Genomic DNA, 22,140 nt, shown 5'->3' with positions numbered 1-22,140 from the left:
GACAGATACGACATGGGGCTTTATGTGTCGGTCTCGTGGACCTTGTTAGCTTAGTGTCGAATTCATGGGTTGTACGACTCGTGGGTGTCGGTCTCGTGACGTGCACCCAAAATATCTGGTGCAGTGTGAACATGGGAATGTCGGAGGTAGGCCAGGCTGAGAGGTCTTGTGCCGTTGCTTCCCATGTGTCCGGGTTGATGCTACAGCATTTTAGGAAGCTTTTAGTGTGTCCTTGCAGCACTTCCCCTGACCTCCTTGAGAAATTAATAAAAGACACTTTTATATTACCAAACGTCATGACTATAATGCATTCAAAGCATGACCAATAACTGATCAGTGACGTTATTATACGAATGGTTCAGCTGAGGCCTAATAAAGAGTTTTCTGAAATTGGATGTTTGATCAACAAATAAAGTCTTTTTCTGAATGTTTTAACACTTCTCACAGTCATTCCTGTAAAAGCATAAGTATGTTTGTATTATTGCCTAAAAAGTACTGTTGCCTAAAAAGTACCTTCCTGGTTCTGTATAGATCCACTTTTGGTTCGTTTGTTGCGCATTCAATGATTTCACGAAAAACTTGAACATCAATATTTGCCTCTTCTTAATCATCATTTCCTACTTTTTGTTGTCTTTCTTCTCTTCTTCATCTTTCATGCCCTACTCTTCTACCCCCTTCGTATCTTCTTCATCTTCTTCTCTGATTTGATGCTAACATCGTATTACATATTTGTTATGTAGACGTCCTGTGATTATACATTTTACTTGATGCAGTAATCCCTTTTTGCAGCTCTTATACGAAGCTTTACTGGGATGATAAACTTAGGCTGTGTCTTAAGGAGAATACTTGGTGCATGCACAACAGTCTCATGTATCATACGGTAAAATATGAGTATTCGCGCTCAAGTGCAAGTAAAAACAGCGCGGATCCGACTACATCGTGGAGGATCCAACAGGAGGCTGCATTGCTCTGAGGATGGGTAAAGCAGCTCCTTGGAATAATGTTGAGTCGGCAGTGGTTACTACCGGTCCCGGCAGGCGATTCCATAGTACGTCTTATGACTCTTGGGTAAAATGAATACTCATGGGAATCAATGATAGATGTAGGAACTAGGATCTAGGTACTAGGGAACTGCATACCGCATAAAGCAGAAGCTCACTCAAAGGCCCGAATTCACGAAGGTGGTACAATATTTGTCCATGATTTAAACGATGAACAAAGACCGAAGTTTTGTATGGGGCGCCAAGTGTTGCATGGCCTATTTCGACACGAAATCAAGCATTTCGTTAAAGAAATGTTAACATTTCGTAACCAAATAGGCCATGCAACACTTGGCGCCCCATACAAAACTTCGGTCTTTGTTCATGGTTTAAACCATGGACAAAGATCGTACCACCTTCATGAATTCGGGCCAATGTGTCTTCTCTTATAAAGGATAGGAAATCCATGAGAATCACTAAAAACAAACAAACAAACAAAACCCAAGACTCTCTTTGACTGATTTTGAAGGAATCGGCCCTGGAGGAAGCTATGTACATCGCCTTGAAGATGGACCGAGTCGGCTTCGTCAAGCTTCTCTTAGAGAGAGGATTATACATGCAGAAATTCCTCACGAGAGAACGTCTGGTGTCATTGTACAACACACTGGTAAGTATATACGTCTGCCAGTTACACAAATTAATAAGCTTTTTAATGGATTTTATTTTTGTTTGTTCACGCTTATGATCGTCATAGCGTTAACCCTCTAGATCCAATGACTTTGCATACATATTAATTTTGTCGAATTTAGGTGTAAGCGGTCTCTTTATTTAAAGTATGTAACTGGTGATACAACTGTAGCTCCATGATATGAACGTTAACATGTGTTTATGTGCGTGCGTGCGTGCGTGCGTGCGTGTGTATTTGTGTTTGATCAATTTTTGATGACTTGAATGGCAGGTGTTGAAATATTAAGTTTAATTTCATTTTTTAAGAAATTAATACTTAAGCAAGAAAGGTAGTACATCCTGAGTAGAACACTGTTGTTATTTGCGTCCAAAAAGGGTGACTTTTCTGTTTGTACAGCGGCATCAGCTGATGATAGTACAATTGCATTGATTTGAATGTCAAAGATTATTGAAAAAAAAAAGTTTGTGTGCGATCTATGTGTGTGATGGTGTGTTTACATTTATGTCTGGTTATACCAGCGTTACAGGGTTAGTTCCTTTTCAGGAGTAAACTTTTCCGAAACGCAAAATCCTCGACACTCTCGTTGTAAGCAGGTTTGATGAGAAGCTGACATTGTGGCTTGGAGGATCAAACCCAGGGCAGTTAATCTCAAGGTCTTAGGTTCGAGTTTGAGTCTCGGTAATTTACAGAAAGCACTATTTTTTTTTTCCTCATGGCCTCTTCAGGAGACCTCTCTGAATTATGGATATTATGACGTAACACTCACAGATTAAATGCCAAAAAGTAGGAAAAGCAAATAACAACAGCAACAAAACGTCCACATATTGCATCGTTCTTATTAAATATTTATTTTCAGTCACAAGTTATATAGCGAGAGTCATGCAAACCAGGGAATGTGTCTGATTAATTTTGTCTACTTTTGAATGTTTCAGGAAGTGGACCCCTTCCCAGGCCTTGCTCTGCTGTCTCGTCACGCCAACATCAACAACGGTCACTCTCGCAGATCGAGGCGCTGTGAGGTAACTCAAGACATATTTTACACGATATCCTTTATCATTAAAGGAGACCTCCGGATGATTTTCAGATTTTTACATTTGAACAAGTATAAATTAAATATACTGAGGACAGAGTTTCAGAATTTGTGATAATTGGGAAGAAGAATAAGGATATTTTCAAAACTTAGCACAAATTGCAATGAACAAGGATGATGACATAGCAGAGTCACCATAAGAATGCATGAGTTGGGGCTCAAGGAAGCAGAACAAAAGAAGAAGGCATGCATAGATTATACACAGGTGAACTCGCAAGCAAGCAGTATTGTAATGGAATTACTCTGCTACATTTCTGAAATATGTGAACCTCCTATGTCATCATCCTTGTTCAGTGTAATTTGTAAAGGTTTTTGAAAGTATTGTTTCTCTGCTCAGGAACCAAATTAAATTCCACAAATCTATACATGGAGTTGTCGATTTATGTACTACATGATGTGAAATTATGAAAATCGTCTGGAATGTCCCTTTACGGCATGCAAATTACACACGCACACACACACACACACACACACACACACACTCTCTCTCTCTCTCTCTCTATCTATCTCTGTCTGTCTGTCTGTCTGTCTCTCTCTCTCTCTCTCTTATATCTATATAATATATGTTTATACAAATGCATATATTTCAGTTTTTTATTTTCATTTAATTTATGTATATTCCATGAAAGATGAAATATACATCTACATACATAAACTTACACAAAATCAATACCACATTGTATTCAAAGAAAATACTGTGAACTGAAAGACAAAACGGTGACTTTTATGATGAATACCAAATTGAATAATTAAATACAAATACATCACATACGTCACAAAACGTCATAATAGCGACAGGAATGTCACAATATACACACAATGAATCTCGTTTTGTGATTCTTCTCCGCAGAAGAGTGAGGCGAAGATAACTCTCAACGACGTTGGTCGCATCATCGAGCATCTACTCGGGAAGGGCTTCGAATCCAACTATACCAAGCACAGCAACCACTCCACCTCGTCCTGTGTAACTATCACGAGAAATCCATGTTGTGAGGTATGCCTTAGTAGTTTTTTTAGATAGTAATGTCTATCCACATGTGCTTTTCTAACTTTTTTTTTTTAGGATGATGAGAGAGGACTGATGGTGGTTTGTCTTGATTCAATTCAATTCATTTACGCTTTTCTTCCCCCATAGAATATACAATAATGTAAGAAAATTACGAGTTTTTTTTACGCATCAGTTGACTGCACTCTAAACATAAGAGGTAATCAACATCATCTTTGACCATGATATCTCCTCTCTCCATCACTAATAGTCTATTTTCATAGCGTGTATCCTTTTCATAACTAGTTTAGAAGTGGTTTCGCGATTGTTATGATGATGGTGATGATGAAGCTGCATTTATATAGGGTCATTTATTTGTACGGACATTCAAAGGCGCCCGGCTCCCACAATGTGTCACATCACATCATTCACAAAGTTGCTGGAAAAAATGCTTCTTCAGTTCAGATTTGAAGGTATTGAGGTTGTTACAATTCTGAAGTGGGATTGGTAGAGAGTTCCACAGATTAAAGCAGAATTTTGTTGTAGTGGCTTTAATCGATCTTTTGTTGGTATTGATATCAATCAAAGGACTAAAGAGATGCAAGCATGAGTAAGACAGATGTATAATGATACTACAAAGGGCTAATGGCACGATGAAGTTGTCTGAATTTTATCATGTTTAACCAGCTCGATAAGCTGACACCAAACTCGAATCAAAGCGATAAAGTATTCGTTGGTTTGTTTGATTGATTTTATTTTCTTTAACATAATTCCAATCTATATTGGAATTATGTTAAAGAAACGTATGTTTGCGTTGCAATTACAACGCAAATATACGTTATGCAATTATGCAGAAGAAAGACTGCCACTATAAGCGCTCGCTTGAACACGTGGCAGTCCAGAAACCTTCCTGTGGGGGGGGGGTGGGGGGGGTCAGGACAGAGTATAAATATACATACAATTTCTTTAGCAGAATGGGGAAAAGACCTGAACATGTATACAATGCATTAGGTTTTATATTCTAGTGCATAAATAATATTACAGATATTGTAGACTGTGCTTATGATGATGAAAAAAATTGTGATAATGAAGATGATAGTGATGGTGGTGATGATGATATTTCAAGTGCCAAATACAAGTTTTGCGATGGGGTGTAAGTCCTCCACTCTTTTCCGTTTTTGTTTGTCGTTCCTCTAGTTATTCTTTTGTTCATCATTATCATCTCTTCCTGTGCAAGTTTCTAGTCATGTCGGTCTCAATACAAGCGTTCTTCATGCACATTTATCAAGAGCACAATCATTGGCAGTGACTAATTCTCATACGCGACACCGTTGTCGTCACATTAGTGACCCTGAACTTTCACTGACCAGCAGGCAGGAAATTGGATTACAACGATTGACCCAAATGGGCAAATATCGATATAATTAAGGCAGATGTCCTGTTGACGAAGAAATCTTACATCATTAAGGAACTTGACCCATGACGAACAAGTCTTTTCGACCCGTCCAAAACACCGTTTGTCTGTAATGAAGACAAAGAATGCATGACTTACTGTTTTCAAATTCAAATTCAAATTCAAAGGTTTTATTTTCACTTCTTTCAACAGAATGTACAAAAAATATAGATTCGACATGCGTTTGATAAGGAATGATACATAGCAAAGAATAACATTTGTCAATAATCATTACAAAGTTAGGTATCTTTCATACAGACATACATTCTGCGAAAAAAAGTGGAGGTACCCACTCAAAAGACTATGCTTGTACAACGTGGGCACCTCACAGGAGGAAAAAAAAAGTGAAAACTTAACTACATATGTGCGGGATGAAAAAATAAAGTGGAAAAGGGGAAAGGGAAGAAGCAGAAATACAAATAAAGAGACGAGACAACTAAAAACAAAAAGCCTAGATCAATCGATACATTCAAGATCAAACCAACAGAGACTATTAGCCATATTAAAAGTGTAGAGCGTTGAAAGCGACGAGAAAATGATATATACAATTGTATGGAATTGCTGATAGCAGAACATATTATCTGCTCTGTGAAGGCACGTGTAATAATGTACAAGTTTGGAGTAAGAAAAACAGGGGATGCGATGTGGAATTCCGCGAAAGACGCGACCTATAACAAGCCTATGAAAAATCAATAGCATCCTGGTGCTTACAAAACCTACTTACTGAAAAAGATAAACAAACAAAATTAATTTCTTTCTGTTACATTATAAGACTTAAGGAGGAATGATTTCAATCTTTTTTTGAATGAAAACAAAGAAGGAGCATTTTTTATGTCTGGACTAAGGGAGTTCCAGAGTCTTGGGCCTGTATAAATGAATGTCTGCTGAGCTAACGCAGTTCTAAGCAGGGGCAAGTGAAATTCATTAGACTGTCTTGTTGGGTAACTATGGTATGTCAGGTTACGAAGAAACATAGAATCAAATATAAACGGAAGACAGTTGTTATTATAACTAAACATAAATTGTCCTAAATGAAATAAAAACAAATCTTTAATTTTCAGAATCTTATTTTCAGAAAACAAAGAAGCTGTATGAGAGCAAGGAGCGGCATTACAAATGATTCGAAGTGCCTTCTTTTGTAACAATAAAACCCTATCTAATAATGTTTGATGCGTGTTTCCCCATGCCAAAATTCCGTAATTTAAATAAGGTAATATCAAAGACGAATACAGTATAAATAAAGAATGTTGGGGAAGAAACAATTTGAACCTGTTAATGACGCCTATATTACGTGAAATAATTTTACAAACATAATCTATATGAAATTTCCAAGAAAGTTTATTATCTATTGTGATTCCAAGAAATTTTGTATATGAAACACTTTCTAAGACAGTATCATCAAAATAAATATCCATATTCAAATTATCTAAAGTGTTACTAAAAAACATATACTTGGTTTTATTGATATTCAGGGACAGCTTATTAGCTCGTATCCAATCTCGTAAATTTTGTAACTCCGAATTTACTGTATGCACAAGAGTATTTGGATCTTCATGTGAATAAAACACATTTGAGTCATCGGCGAAAAGTATGAATGATAACACTTGGGAGGAAGCACATAAATCATTAATATAAACAATAAACAACAGCGGCCCCAATATACTACCTTGTGGCACGCCACAAATTAGTTCTCTCATATCAGAGTTATAATTGTTTATTGAAACATATTGTTTACGATCAGTTAGATAACTCCTGAACCACTCCAAGGCCTTCCCACGTATACCATAGTGGGACAACTTATAAAGCAATATATTATGATTAATAGTGTCGAAGGCCTTGGAGAAGTCCAGGAAGATACCGATCATATGAGAGTGATTATCTAAAGCATGTGCTACTTTATCAATGAAATTCAAAAATGCATGAGAGGTGCTGTGCTTTTCTCGAAAACCAAACTGGGAGTTAGTTAGAACACAATGCGTCTTCAAAAAATTCATTGTTCTTTTATATATAATTTTCTCTAAGATTTTTGATATACAAGATAATAAAGAAATAGGTCTATAATTACTAATATCTAAGTTATCACCATTCTTAAATATAGGAATAACTTTTGCTATTTTCATTTGTTCCGGAAACTGACCATTTAACATTGACAAATTGAAAATATACACCAAAGGATCCACAATAGAATATATTGCTCCTTTTAAAATCATATTGCTTATATCATCATAACCTGCACTTTTTTTATTTTTCAAACCAGAAACAATATCAATAACCTCATACCTAGTGGTAGGAGTAAAAAATATAGAATGTGTATTATACTGATTCAAAAAATCAGTAAAATGTTTATCAGTATTGGGAATTTCTTGAGCAATATCTTCTCCAATAGTTGTAAAATATTTATTGAAAATATTTACAATATCTTGAGAATTATCAATAACCTTGTCATCAAATCGAATTTTTGATATACCAGAGATTTCGGTTGATGTATTCATAGCTTGTTTTAATACATTCCACGTACTTTTTATGTCATATCTATATCTCTGCAATTGCTTATGATAATATTTTTTCTTTTCTATACGTAATATTTTTGTGAGGGTATTTTTATACGAAGTGTATTTCAAACGTGCTTGCTCTGTTCTTTTCATCTTAAATGAGTAAAACAATTTATTTTTTCTATTAATAGATCGTAAAATGGACTTTGTAATCCAAGGAAGCCTTGGTGTTGTTTTATAATTCCCCCGTTTGTATTTTCTTTTGGGAATACATATATCCAAATGATTATTCAAAACATCAAAAAAATTATTCAAAGACAAATTAATGTCATCTGTATCAAACACACATTCCCAATTAGCATTATCTAAAGAAGCACAAAAAGAAGACAAATTTTCTTGAGTTACTCTACGCCTTTCCTGGCAATGAAATGAATTAACATTACTATGATTATACTTAAAATGCGTCATAACAGGAAAATGATCAGTCATATCAGACAAAATTATAAAAGAATCTGGGAGAGTTAAGACATTACAAAAAATATTGTCAATCAAAGTAGCCGAATGACTAGAAACACGTGTTGGTTTGGAAATAAGAGGTAAAAAAGAAAAGGATAAGAATGTATCAAGGAATTCACCCGGTATATTGTCTGTTGTATGTTTTAACAAATCAATATTAAAATCACCGAGTATAAAGGACTCTGAGTTAGCAAATAAAGGATCTGTGAGCAGCTCGGTGAGATATGATAAAAAATCTTTGTTATTAGAATTTGGGGGTCTATAAATAATACCTATCACAATACTTTTCCTACCAGGAACATTAATTTGAACAAAAAGGGACTCCACAATATCATTCGTTTTGCTCAACTTTTCACAAACAATACATTCAAAACTGCTTAATACATATAAGGCAACCCCACCGCCAGAACGATCGGGTCTGTTATTCACAAAAACATTATATCCTTCAAGCGAGAAAGATCGTTTGGGGCATGAAGATAGCCACGTTTCAGTTAATCCTATCACTGTAAATAAAGGGTTTTTTGGGTTATCCAACAATAACTGTAATTCATCAAAATGCTTACTTAAACTTCTTATATTCAAATGTATCAACGAAAATGTGTCTTTACATAAACCCTTACGAATTTCTTTAAATTGATTCATAGTAACATAACTACATAATGGGGCTTGGGTTATATCATCAAAATCATACTGCATTTCTTCAGCTGTTGAGTTCATATTATCGGCAACTAACTTGTCATAAAAAGATGTATGCGAATGAGAAACTACATCATCTAGGAAATCATATTCTGGTGTAGTAGGTCTAAATAGATCAAAAAACTCATCATCCAATACGGAATGAAAAGGCACATTTATCCCTTCAGCCATTTTGAATGAGAAATTCTCGGACAGTTGAGCGCGCAAATGATGCTAACAGGGAGAAACCAGCAAAGGCATAACAGCAAAGTCGACGCGGCAGATACCGCACCGGATTCTGCGCAAAGTGAAATGGTAGGCTGGCGCCACGTGTGTCAATGAAAGGTACGTGCCTCTCACAGGCATACAAACAAAATGTTCGGGCTAGTTGGCTGTCAGCAAAACCAGGGGTACAGATAGAGTAGTTAGAGGCAAGGAAATAAGAGGAGCATTGAACAGTCAAGAAAATATAAAACATGGCTAATGTCTCTGTAGGCTTACACTTCGTTATAAAACACAACATACTTAGAAAAGAAAAGAACAAAATGTTGAAAATACACATGATGGACATTGATCTAACACGATACACTACAGTACAGGTAAATTTCTCGTATGAAACGAGGGTGTAATCCCAGTTGCGGGTAGAGCTCCCGCCAATAAGTGCTAAAAAAAAACATCAACAGCTGATTTATATCGAGATACATGGAATGAGGTAGGCCGTTGTGAAGAGGAGAAAACAGAAAGTGGGATAATTGATTAAGAAGCTGAATAGTGAGAGTACATTGTCAGAGCACCTTGTATTTTGAAAAGAAATAAGTGCGGCGGGGAGAGTCTCGTCTCAGTGGACTTGGAATATGCAGAATGACACCGAATAAACCCAAGGGCTTCGAAAGGGTAGAGATTTGGGGGACTTTGACACGTATTCAATAAAAACAGAAGATCACAAGAACTCTGTACAGGTTAAGAAAAATGTGCATATATCATGAAATAAGACATGTACATCTGAGCAGTTTATCGACGTGTTGACATCAATCATCATTTTTTTTTTCAATGTGCAGCTGTTCGAAAACTTGCTCAACATCAGGGTCAAGGACTTACGTAAGACAAAATATGAAGAAAGAAAAAATAAGAAAGAGAGAGAGAGAGAAAAAAGAATGTTTAAAGGGAAGGTGTCAGCAAGTAAAACGTATAGAACCGCATACTTCTGAACTGGGTGTGGGCAAAACAGCACCAATTGAACCCGGTAATCTGCTACATCGACAAAGACTAAACAAGGATAATGAATTGAGGGAATTGACCTATTCCCAACTTGTAACAAGACAAACAAAAATCGTGGAAAAGTTCCTGTAACAGGGAACAAAACGTTTGTACTTGGACATTGGATCTATTAAAGGGAATGTGTATCGATTCAAAAACTTGCTAAGCATTAGCGTTTAGTCAGAGGACTTGCGTAAGACCAGAAATTTGCATATCAAAACGAGTGGGAAGTATAGAATGAATGCTAGACTAACAACAGCAAGAAAGAGAAAAAATGTACGATTATCATGTGATAATGCACGAAAAGCTGAATATTCTGTCGATGTGTTGACATAAATCAACGATTATTCTATCAATGTGCAGCTGTTCAAGAACTTACTTAACTTCAGGGTCAAGGACTTACGTAAGACAAGAATATAAAGAAAAACAAAACAAAAGAGAGTGAGAAAAAAAAATGTTAGAAGGAAAGGTGTCAGCAAGTAAAACGTATAGAACCGCATACTTCTGAACTGGGTGTGGGCAAAACAGCACCAATTGAACCCGGTAATCTGCTACATCGACAAAGACTAAACAAGGATAATGAATTGAGGGAATTGACCTATTCCCAACTTGTAACAAGACAAACAAAAATCGGGGAAAAGTTCCTGTAACAGGGAACAAAACGTTTGTACTTGGACATTGGATCTATTAAAGGGAATGTGTATCGATTCAAAAACTTGCTAAGCATTAGCGTTTAGTCAGAGGACTTGCGTAAGACCAGAAATTTGCATATCAAAACGAGTGGGAAGTATAGAATGAATGCTAGACTAACAACAGCAAGAAAGAGAAAAAATGTACGATTATCATGTGATAATGCACGTAAAGCTGAATATTCTGTCGATGTGTTGACATAAATCAACGATTATTCTATCAATGTGCAGCTGTTCAAGAACTTACTTAACTTCAGGGTCAAGGACTTACGTAAGACAAGAATATAAAGAAAAACAAAACAAAAGAGAGTGAGAAAAAAAAATGTTAGAAGGAAAGGTGTCAACAAGTAGGATACGGTGGTATGAATAGCAAGAAAAGAATAACCAGTTTAAAATTGCAAAACCACATACTTCCGAACTACTCCAAGTGAACCTGGTAATCTACGACATCGCCAAACAAAAGACTTAACAAATCTGGGACAGGGAACAAACAAGATTGAACTTGGGAATTGGGTCGATTAAAAAGAATGCGTATCAGTCTTGTCAGTTCAAAGACTTGCAAAGCATTTGTTGGAGGACTTACGTAAGACAAGAAACATGCATGACAAGAAACATTTTTGGACATTGCATGTCCAAAAACATGTAGGAAGCATACATGAGAATGAAAGCTGGAGTAACAACAGCAAGGTTGGAATTCTGAAATTGCATATACGTTGAAATGTGGGTAGGAAGTGAAATCAAATTAAGTCGAAAAAGTACTGCTTGCCGACATGTTTACAAAGGGCAGTGACTTAAAAAAGAATTGACACGTTTTCTGGTGTGTAGCAGAAGGCTCGCTCAAAAGAGAACTGCATTCGTGAATAAATAACGCGTGTGCTAAAAAGCATTAAGGACATGTACAGAGAGGCAATAACAAATATGTGAAGCAGTTCATGATGGAGTAACAGAAATTTTTTTCTGAGCTATAGTATGCGTAAAACAGCAAGAAATTACAAAAGGAAAACACACAGATAGTGTACACACCAAAATTTGTACATTTACGCGACCAAAACCAAAATCCAAAAATAAGACTTCAGTATCGTAACATGAAGGCCTATGACATGGAAATAATGATTACGTGTCTTTTCGATAATCAAAGAAAAATTCAGCGTATGTTTTCAGTTAACAAACGCGTTTCATTGACCTTACGTTGTCATTATGAAGAACATTTAAAATAAAGAGGGCACAGCGTAAATGAGTATGAATAGCCCAGAGAAAAAAGAAACTCCACTCATTACAGGAGTGCACATTACATTACGTTTGAGTTACTTCATGAGGTAAATGGATTAAGATGAAAAAGTACCTGAACAACTGTAATACAATAAACTAACAGACCAGACCATTCAGTACTCTGTGACTTTTCGAGTGTTGAATTCTCCTGCGTGTCGTTCCACCGTGAAACGTGGTGATGTACAGTGCCAGTGGCAGACCGAGGCCCGGAGCAGACAAAGCACCTGAGGGGTACCATGTGCGCCTCTCCAACGCCCCGCCAGCCCCAAACCCCGGTCCGCCACCGGCGCGTAATTGGTTACTCTATTTTCGACATTTATAAAATAACAAGGATTATATATTGGGGAGAATGAGAAGTATTTGCAAATCATGATATACTGGCAGGCAAAAAAGTCTTCCTATTAATGCACTAATTTGCAACGATGTAACTAACAACCATTTCATATTATCTTGGTATTGCAAACATACCGACATAAGAGTAATTTACAAAATTGTTTTATAATAGATACATGCAATTTAGATGGTGGATATGTCTTGCTTGCAGAGAGATGTGAAAAACAATAACAGCGACAACGTGATTACGCCGGGAAAATAAGGGTATTTTTGCTTAGTGCAATGCTGGATCAAAACTGATACATCTAATTTCCTTCTCTCAAGTCACATTAATCATTCAACTGCCCGTACACCTATCAAAGTATATGTTGCATTCACACATAACTAAATGCGATATAGTGATTATGAGTAAATCACTGAGTTGCAGAGAAAATTTTTGACATAAAAATTTTGTTTAAAAAAATGTAGAAATAAGAAGCAAAAATGGAACATTGCCTGTGTATAAATTGAAAGGCTGCTTTTCTAAAGAATCTCATCTTCACCAATTATTTGTACTTTATATGATGTTTCACTAATAAAATGAAACAATTCGCAAATCATCAACAGTCATTACAGTTGATAGTGAAATGAGCTGATGGAGGTTCTTCAAGAGACTTATTATTCTTGAAACTAACAATGAGAATTTGAAAATGACTAAAGAAAAATGTATACAGTTATTTATACGTTCTTATTTTCCACTTTGTATGGGAATTTTTACGGCAGTTGCGTAAGTAGGTTAATCTGACAACGGGGTGCATTTTAAAGGGTATGAGATTGCAGTTGTCTCATCCGTCTACCAGACTCAATAAGAGACATGATATCTTATGCCTACAAAAAACGAATAAAAACATGTTTGTTACTAGTAAGTAAGTGGGTAGCTGGTACAACTGAATAAATTTGATTAAACTGCAGCTTCAAAAAGATTATCAAAATCAACCACGAACATTATCTGGTAATCAGACAAAACAGATGTACTCATTATTACACATATCATAAGAAATTGCAGAATGAGAACTTTTTTCTAACCTTTGGGGTTTTTTTCAAAAAATGATTTAACAAATTAACGTAAAATATTTCTGAGACATTGGTGAGATGAAAAGTTACAAAATCTCATGACAAAGTTCTAAAGCCTATGCTATTTAAGTATAGGTTGTCAATTCTTACTTTAGCGCAGGCGACTCTCAGTCATTCCAGGCTTTCCAAGGCAATGGGGTTGCATTTTCATTTGGCTTTCTCGTTTGCAAAATTACTTTGGTTCCATTGACTATGATTCTTGTAGCCAGCTTTTGCTCCTTTCTGAGACGGTAGGCGGTAGCTGCCAGCCTTCCGCGCTCTCTCTTCATCGATGCCGGTAGGTCGGTCCTGACTGTTATGCGCGCTTGAGGGCTCGATGCTGCGTTGGCGTAGGACATGTCAGCAGCCTGCGGTGGCCGGGGGCCTGGACGTTCACGCTGGGATGCATGCAGGATACGCTCACGGTCACACATTCGCCCAAATCTGACGATAATCGGGTCGGGATTCGCAACACCATCACCGGGCGATGTTTGGGGTTGGTGGTCGTTGGGTCCACGGGCTGGTTGTCTCCGGGGAAGACGATGTGCATTGATTACGGGAATTCGGGCCGCTTCCTCTGGGGATATGTTGAGCAGCATAGCGAAGACCTCCGTGCACACTTTCAGGACATTTTCGTTGGATTCCTTTGGCACCCCGTACAGCAGTAGGTTGAGTTTGCGTTCGTGGATCTCAAATAACAAAAGTTTTTCATTTAGCTCACTTTTGGCCTTTTCGATTTCTTTTAGTATGTTCGGCATTTTTGTAGACTCTATCTCGTCTAGTCGACTACTGGTGTTAGTGGCACTCACCTCCAGATCGGAAACGGTTTTCTTGGTGGTCATGAGGTCCAGCTTTAAGGAGGCCACGTCGCTCATGAGTAGGTCTATCTTTGAGTTGAGTTGGCGATTGTTAGCTTCATTTGCCTGTTTTAGTTCAGAAATCATTTCAGCAATGTCTCCAATAGTAGCAGTGGTGTCAGCTTGGTCCGAATGTTCAGCTGCCGGCCCACGGTCTCCCACAGCATGGGAGGGGCTCCCCGCAGTGCTTGACGTAGCGTCGTCATGTTCCTGATCCGAGTCTGCCGCACAACTTTCATTTGCTGTTTTCTGGTTTCTTGTAGATTTATTTCTAGTTGACATTCTGGTAGATTTCACTGTTTGATCAAGGACGACTACAAAATACTGTCGCCTGCCTGTGCAATGGAGTCACTTAACTCATTGCTAATTATTTCACGTGTGAGGAACGTGAAATAATGCTGATTAGTCATACCAAAGAACCGTTATGATTGCTTTACTACTTCAGTGATTAAAAAAAAAAATAAGAAGTGTTGGCCGAGGTCACATAGTACTGAATGTTTGTACACTCTTTGCAAGGAAGACCCAAATTTCCGCTCAGTTTTATCGCTGCAAAGGAACTAATATTACTTCATCCGCTGTTTGCATTCACTGAGGCTTCGCCTGTAACTGAAAAGAATGGTTAAAGGTCATTCTTCTGGGGTCACTTACACAGAATAGATGGCGCAGGATGTGTGACTCATGTGATGTACTTTCTGCTAAATGTAGGACCTACTTGGATTGTTCTTGAAAGGGACTTTGGGATGAGGGGAGGGATATAACTAAAATGTTCCATCCTTGTTACTGATTAGATGGCGTCTCTCAAACCACGGGCAAAGAGAAGAAAAGATTTACACAAAATCGACATTGAACTCAGAGTTGTGTTTGAGAGGGAAGTGGAGATGATGGAAAGAGTGACAGAGACAATCAAGTAGTATAACGAGTACTTTGAAATCGTGACAGCAACTGGCAGAGGAAAAAAAAAAACCGAAATCTGATATAGTGTATTATTATTATTATTATCGTTATTATCATTATTACAATTATTGCTGTTATTATTATTATCGTTATTATTGTCATCATTTTCATCATCATCATCATCATAATTACGTGTTTATACAGACACATATTTACAGAAACAGACGCAAACAAACACACCCATATGCACACACACACACAGATATAAAGATAGATAAATGGATAGATAGATAGATAGATAGGTAGATAGGTAGATAGATAATTACATCGTTGAACATAATAGATAAAGAGAGAAAACGAGTGAAAGATGGAAAGACAGAGGGGAGAAAGGAGGGACAAGGATAAAGAAAGAATGTAATTTTGGTGAAAGGCAGAAGAAGGAGAGTAAGAAACACAAGCCTTTCTGTATCAACAACTTTTGATCTTAGCCCCAGCAGCTACCGTCATAACACTACGGCTTGTTTTATACAATGCCATCCTCTTTGTGAATGATTTAAAGGAGACTTCCGGATAACTTTCAGGCTTTTGAATTTTGAACATCCGTAAATTGGTCAAACTGGATGCAGAGTTTCAGAATTCATAGAGACAAGGATGAGGAATTACAGGAATGTTTCAAAATCATTCACAACATTTAAATCACAATGAACACGGATGACGACATAGCAGCTTCACATAAAAACTTAATGCGTGACTGGATGTTCAAGACAGCACAATGAGAGAATTAAGAAAGCATGCATAATGTTGTTTCGTCGTCGTCGTCATCATCATCATCATCACCATTACCATCATCATCATCATCATCATCATCATCATCATCCTCAATTATGCTTTGGGCTTATTTCAAAGTATTGGAATATCTGCTCAAGGACCCCAATGAATTCCACAAATCTACACAGTCATGGCACTATCGATTAACGAACTAACACTTGATGTAAAATCATTCGTCTGGAATGGCACTTTTCCTGTCCTTCAGGGCGAACCTGAGACTGCTTATCTTCACGATGACAACCTCTTCCCTTACAACGACCTCTTCCTCTGGTCAGTGCTGACCAAAAAGTACAACATGGCTTACCTGATGTGGCAGCTGGGCAGAGAATCACTCCCCAAAGCTCTGATCGGCTTCAGGCTCTTCTACTCACTGGCCAGACTGGCGAGATCTAAGTATAACACCGACGCCGCCGACAGACTCACCGAACAATCGAGGTTTGAGCTTATACCATCTCTGGGATATTTCATAAAGATTGAGCGTAAGTTGGAATCAATCGCATGATCATAAACAACTTTGCAATTTATCGCAAATAACGCTCAATCTACTGAAAATCACGCTTGATTTTTTTTTTTTAATCAAGCGTAGACCCTAAGTGTCTTTATGAAATAGGACATACGCTCAATATTGATTTTACACTTTTTTTTTCAACGAGTTACGCTCAATAAATCGAGCGTAAGATCAATCGCAACTCTTTATGAAAGAATGCAGTCACTACGTTAATAAGTTATTATACAGCGCATCATGACTATGTGTGGTTTTAGGCTGTCATTAACTAACTATACAGATGCTGCCTCTTAACGTGGAAGAACAAATGCATCAGTGACTCAAAATATCGCTTCAGTGTTAATACTGCTCTACCAGTTAGCGATGTCTTGCATCATTATTAACTGGCAATGCTGGATACCTATTTTTTTTTTTCAAGATGGACAATGTACGCATAGCATGCTATTCAGATTATTCACACTGGGTGGTAATCGCTTCTCGGCCTTTTGGCTAAGATCATGTGTAGTAATCGAACTTAATAGGCTTAGTTAATCCTGAGTCCAGAGTTTTCCCGCTCTTTTGGTGCATCTGCCTTTTCCCCTCTCCATGTCTCTTCCCCTCTTTCCTCTCTCTCTCTCTCTCCCTCTCTCTCTCTCTCTCCCTCTCCCGTTATTCAGTTCAATCTTAATTTGAGTAGGCCTATTTAGGAAGAAATGGGAATTTTGTTATTTTGCTTGATATTTTTTTTTCTTTTTAATGCGTAATCATATTTTTGGCCCATCTCCGAAAGGTTGTATGAACAGTTGGCGGTTAGTCTTCTCACCCAGTGTTTTGAAGAGGATGCCAAATACACCCGACTACTGCTGTGTGCAGAGCTCGGGAACTGGAGTCGAATGACATGCCTGTCGCTGGCGGCTAACTTCAAGCATTCCCGCTTCATCGCTCACCCTTCTATTCAACTGCTCTTGAATGACCACTGGTACGGTCAACTGAAGGCCATCCCTGGGTTAAAGGTCAGATTGATACCAACTATAAGCATAAAACCTATACTCGATTTATATAATGAAATTTGTCATCATCCTTGTGAGCAAGTTTAGCAAGAGCGTGGAAAAATCACAACTATTATCATAGTGTTACCGTGGGTATAATTTAATCTTGTTCTGGATTATTTCCATTCAGAAGTGCTTTTATCTTTGCTAATAATGCAAATGGCTCTCTTAATCAAATTACGCCGACTTTTTTTAGATCAGAATTTACGATGCAAGAGATAGCGTCGGCAATGTTGGTTTCTTTATTTGCATTATCCGTTTCTCGTGTCAAAACAAAATGGAAATACAATGTTGCAAATAGTTGTAAAAACAAAACAAAATTAAATTACAAACAGACAAAGGAACTAAACGAAAGTACAATTTCATGTAAGACAACAACATGATGGTGATGGTGATGATGAAGACGATTGTTATAACTGTTACTATTATGATTGTTATCATTATCATTATTGTTGTTATTATTATCATTATCATTATTATTATCATTATCATTATTATCATCATCATCATCATCATCATTATCACTATCATAATTATCGACACTAATATTATCATTACTGTTATCATGCTCGTAATTACGTGGCTGGTGGTTTGCAGGCCTTCTTCCAGTGGCTGCTCTGCACCAATGATGATGTGGACGATGATGTCGGCCACGAATACCGGGTGACGTCGAGAAGAAACACCCGACAGTACAGCACAGCAGACCTCTCCGAGCCAACATCGCCCAAGGTGGTAAGCATCAAAGAGTCATCGTCAAAATTTTAGTGATGACGACAATGATGATGACGATGACGTTAACGTTACTACTACTACTACTACTACTACTACTACTACTACTACTACTACTACTACTACTACGACTACTACTACTACTACCACCACCACCACCACTACTAATACAACTACTGTGACTACTATGACTACTATACACCTGCTACAGCTACTACTTCCAGGCCTACCACTGCTTCTGCTACTTTTCCCTATTCCAGCTTACGTCTCTATTTTCATAATGTATCTTATCATCTCTTCTGCGTTGCCATGGAAACAGCTTTACGAGCCTGGACGAAACATCATCCGCTTCTCGCTGGGGTCCGAAGACAAAGGAGGAGGCGGTGGCAGCGGGGTTTCCCAGGCAACAAGAAACCGAAGGAGGAGCCCCTTCCACCTCTCGACCGATGACAGGCAAGAATCATACCCGGAGAAAGTCCGCATCATCTTCACCGCCCCCATCGTCAAGTTCTGGATCAATGCTGTGAGTTCACGATTAAAAGCAAAATGCTATAGTTAATAGTGTCGAACTTCATTCGATGAACTAACAAAATAACGTTTAAACATCAACACCTGACTGCACAGTTGGCAATTGACAGTTACTGTCAAAATAAGTACCTGATAAAGCACGCACGCATGATTTGCTCTTGAACAATGATTGTCATGTATTTGCATGCAAAGTAAGCACGATGTAGTAAGCCAAATCAAGCAGATTACTGGTAAATAATAAATGTTCGTTGTGTTGTACAAATCTGGTAGTGCCAAGTGGACAAAAACACCAAACACCATCACTGAGAAGTCTCCAACCTTGTTAGTTAATAACTTACTGGATCGACTTAAAACGTTTATTCTGGTATTCTATTATGTTTGTCCTTGTATTACATCTATGCATCCACTGTCGCTAAAACTGGTCGATTTGAGTTTAACCTGACAATCTGCAAAGTAGGTTTAGTAAGCTGTTTCATTAAGCTAAGTAGCTTGTATAAATGAAAGAAGCTTTGAGATCTACGAAGTTCAAGACCAATCGCTCCTGCAGAGTTGAGTAATATTACTTTAACCCCACCGTCCTGACCTTTCTGTCGCCAGATGTTTTACTTCCTGTTCCTGATTGCCTTCACCTACGTGGTCCTGATGGAGCTCAAGCCTGAAGTCCCGTACGTCGAGTGGTTCGTTGTCGTGACCGTCTTCAGTCTCGCCACGGAGGAAATAAGACAAGTAAATCATCATCGACCTCGAGAGGGCGCTTTTCATTTTATGCGAAAACCCCGAGGTTTAGGCGAGGTCTAGGATACAGTGAAAAAAAAAATCCACCAGTCTTTTTCATATCGTACGTACTTCCTTTGAAGTTCCTTATGTATATCGTAATGACAGAATTATGACCCTATGAGAAGATAGCCCTTCACACTTTTAAGAAAAATAAGTTCCACTTTGCACCTTTACGGGCGCAACTTTGCATCTGTCAGGTAGCAATCTTTCTGACCTGAAAGGTGTAAATTTGCACCCGTAGAGATTCTCCCAGTGTGACACTGGTAAAGGTCCAAAGTTGAACTTATTTTCTTAGACTTTAGCCCACACCCAGTGTATCATTACTTCCAAGAAGACTTTACGTGACAGAGACTTAAACTAAACGTAAGTCAAAACGAATTACCATATCGGGCTGAGAACCTGAAGAGCTTATCAAATCGGGCTTAGGGACCTGAAGTTTCATGAAGATACCTTTTATTCAAAATAGATAACATTTTCCTTTTCTTCCTTCCTTTTATGTTTTGACAAGAATCACAATAAACACCGTTGATGATTTATTCGTTTCTTCAGGTGATTGTCTCGTATAAAAAGTGATAAGTTTAAGAGGATTATGAAAAAATCACTAAAGCCTATCACCTTCCATGTTGTGTTTTGTGTAGGAGAGCGAATTTAAGAATATAATATTGGTTGATTTGTTCATTCATAGTTGGTGATGCAAGGAGACAGCGAAATTCTGACGTTCCGTCAACAGTGCAGGATGTGGGCTTCGGACAGGTGGAACCTTTGGGATCTTGTCGGTATCATCACTTTCTCCATCGGTAAGATGCCCTTTTCCACACTGTCGTTGATTCAACCTCTAGTCTTTTTGCAATTATACATGGACAAATTCATTGATCAGTGGTCCGATTAATATCACACATAAACACAAATCTAACCAGCCAGGGAGAATTCTATATAAGGTATGAAGCGCATCCCGAGTCAGTACGTACATTCCATACTCCTGTCTTGACATATTAGTACGATTATACGTCAAAATGTACTAATTATTGTAGTTTAATGAATAAACCAGTTTGGAGTTAGATCATTGGTATATTGGTGTGAATGACCTTTCTTTTATCTCAGTCGGTTAGGGGCACTTCACTCGTTTTCAGAGCGTCATAATGCATAAGCTTTACGTAACAATTTATTGGATTCCTCAATCCTGTTCAAACAAGGGATGAACTTGCGTAGACCAGATGACCAGAATGATCCGTCCATTAACCCTTGGGAAAGCATCCATTTCATTATTTTGCATCAGATGTATCAACAATGTATTTCTATTAATAATACCAAATACCACTTTTTGCTGTCAGGTGGATGTGCTGGCAAGCAGCATTATTAAGAAGTAACAATCAAAGCATCTATAAGAGCCAGATTGCAATGAATGCACAGTCTGTTTTGTCTTTCATTTCCCTTTTATCTTCCAATAATTATGTTCTTCCCCCCCCCCCCAATAGTATAGGTAGTCCCTACTGTAGAAATTTGTAATACCAAATACCACTTTTTGCTGTCAGGTGGATGTGCTGGCAAGCAGCATTATTAAGAAGTAACAATCAAAGCATCTATAAGAGCCAGATTGCAATGAATGCACAGTCTGTTTTGTCTTTCATTTCCCTTTTATCTTCCAATAATTATGTTCTTCCCCCCCCCCCAATAGTATAGGTAGTCCCTACTGTAGAAATTTGTAAAACTTGGACTAAAAAACTTTGTGGATTACTAGTATTAATGGTGAATGAATGCCTTGACCCAGGGAGGCCGGGTTGGTGCGCATGATTTATTGAATTCCCCCTAAATTCTCTTCCAGGTTTTGTCCTTCGTCTGTGGGAAAGAAACCTCGACCTCGGCCGCGTCTTCTACACGCTCGACATCATGGTCTGGTACGTCCGTATCCTCGACATCCTCAGCGTCAACAAACTGATGGGACCCTACGTCAACATGATAGGCAGAATGGTGAGATCGACCCTTTCACTTTTATCTCTTTTTTTTTTTCCAGATTCACTGATTATGGTAATCCTTCTCCATGCTCTTTACAGAGAAAGACCATGTTAGAGTGAACGGTGAGGGCACTAAAACGGAGACGTCCTTATGATTGTTTATGAAAGAAATGTATTCTTTCCTTTAACATTGAAAATAATTCATTGAATAATCTAAAACCTCATTTTAATAGTGACAGCGATCCAGGCGCATTTTCACAGCAGGAATAGCGCGTTTTTATGCACTCGTTCGCTATGTTATGATTTTCACACAAAGAAGACGATTATCAGTCTAAGAATTTAATATTATTGCAAACCATGTAAATCAACCATCAATACTCTCGAGTCAATTCGTATGGATCTGAACTCTACTATTATTGCTTATCTCTATCTTTTTTATTCAGAGAGCAAAATCGTAATGAATATAGCGAGCAAAAAAAAAAAAAGAAAAGAAAAGAACTCCATATATATATATATATATATA

General features: G+C 37.8%; 1 protein-coding gene across 1 annotated transcript in view; it reads left to right on the top strand.

The window, feature by feature from the left end:
* LOC140231246 (transient receptor potential cation channel subfamily M member 3-like) overlaps window positions 1-22,140 on the top strand; it is a 38,837-nt gene that overhangs the window by 13,459 nt on the left and 3,238 nt on the right. The window contains exons 11-20 of the mRNA XM_072311394.1: window positions 1,510-1,647; window positions 2,601-2,687; window positions 3,609-3,752; window positions 16,304-16,533; window positions 17,373-17,595; window positions 18,229-18,363; window positions 18,680-18,883; window positions 19,486-19,614; window positions 20,351-20,462; window positions 21,488-21,633. Of these exons, the coding sequence (XP_072167495.1) occupies window positions 1,510-1,647; window positions 2,601-2,687; window positions 3,609-3,752; window positions 16,304-16,533; window positions 17,373-17,595; window positions 18,229-18,363; window positions 18,680-18,883; window positions 19,486-19,614; window positions 20,351-20,462; window positions 21,488-21,633 (1,548 nt within the window). The remainder of the gene's footprint in view (window positions 1-1,509; window positions 1,648-2,600; window positions 2,688-3,608; window positions 3,753-16,303; window positions 16,534-17,372; window positions 17,596-18,228; window positions 18,364-18,679; window positions 18,884-19,485; window positions 19,615-20,350; window positions 20,463-21,487; window positions 21,634-22,140) is intronic.

Source organism: Diadema setosum, chromosome 7, assembly GCF_964275005.1.
Source record: "Diadema setosum chromosome 7, eeDiaSeto1, whole genome shotgun sequence".
Taxonomy (NCBI): domain Eukaryota; kingdom Metazoa; phylum Echinodermata; class Echinoidea; order Diadematoida; family Diadematidae; genus Diadema; species Diadema setosum.
The sequence above is the reverse complement of the archived record's forward strand: the minus strand, read 5'-3'. Positions and strand labels throughout refer to the sequence as shown.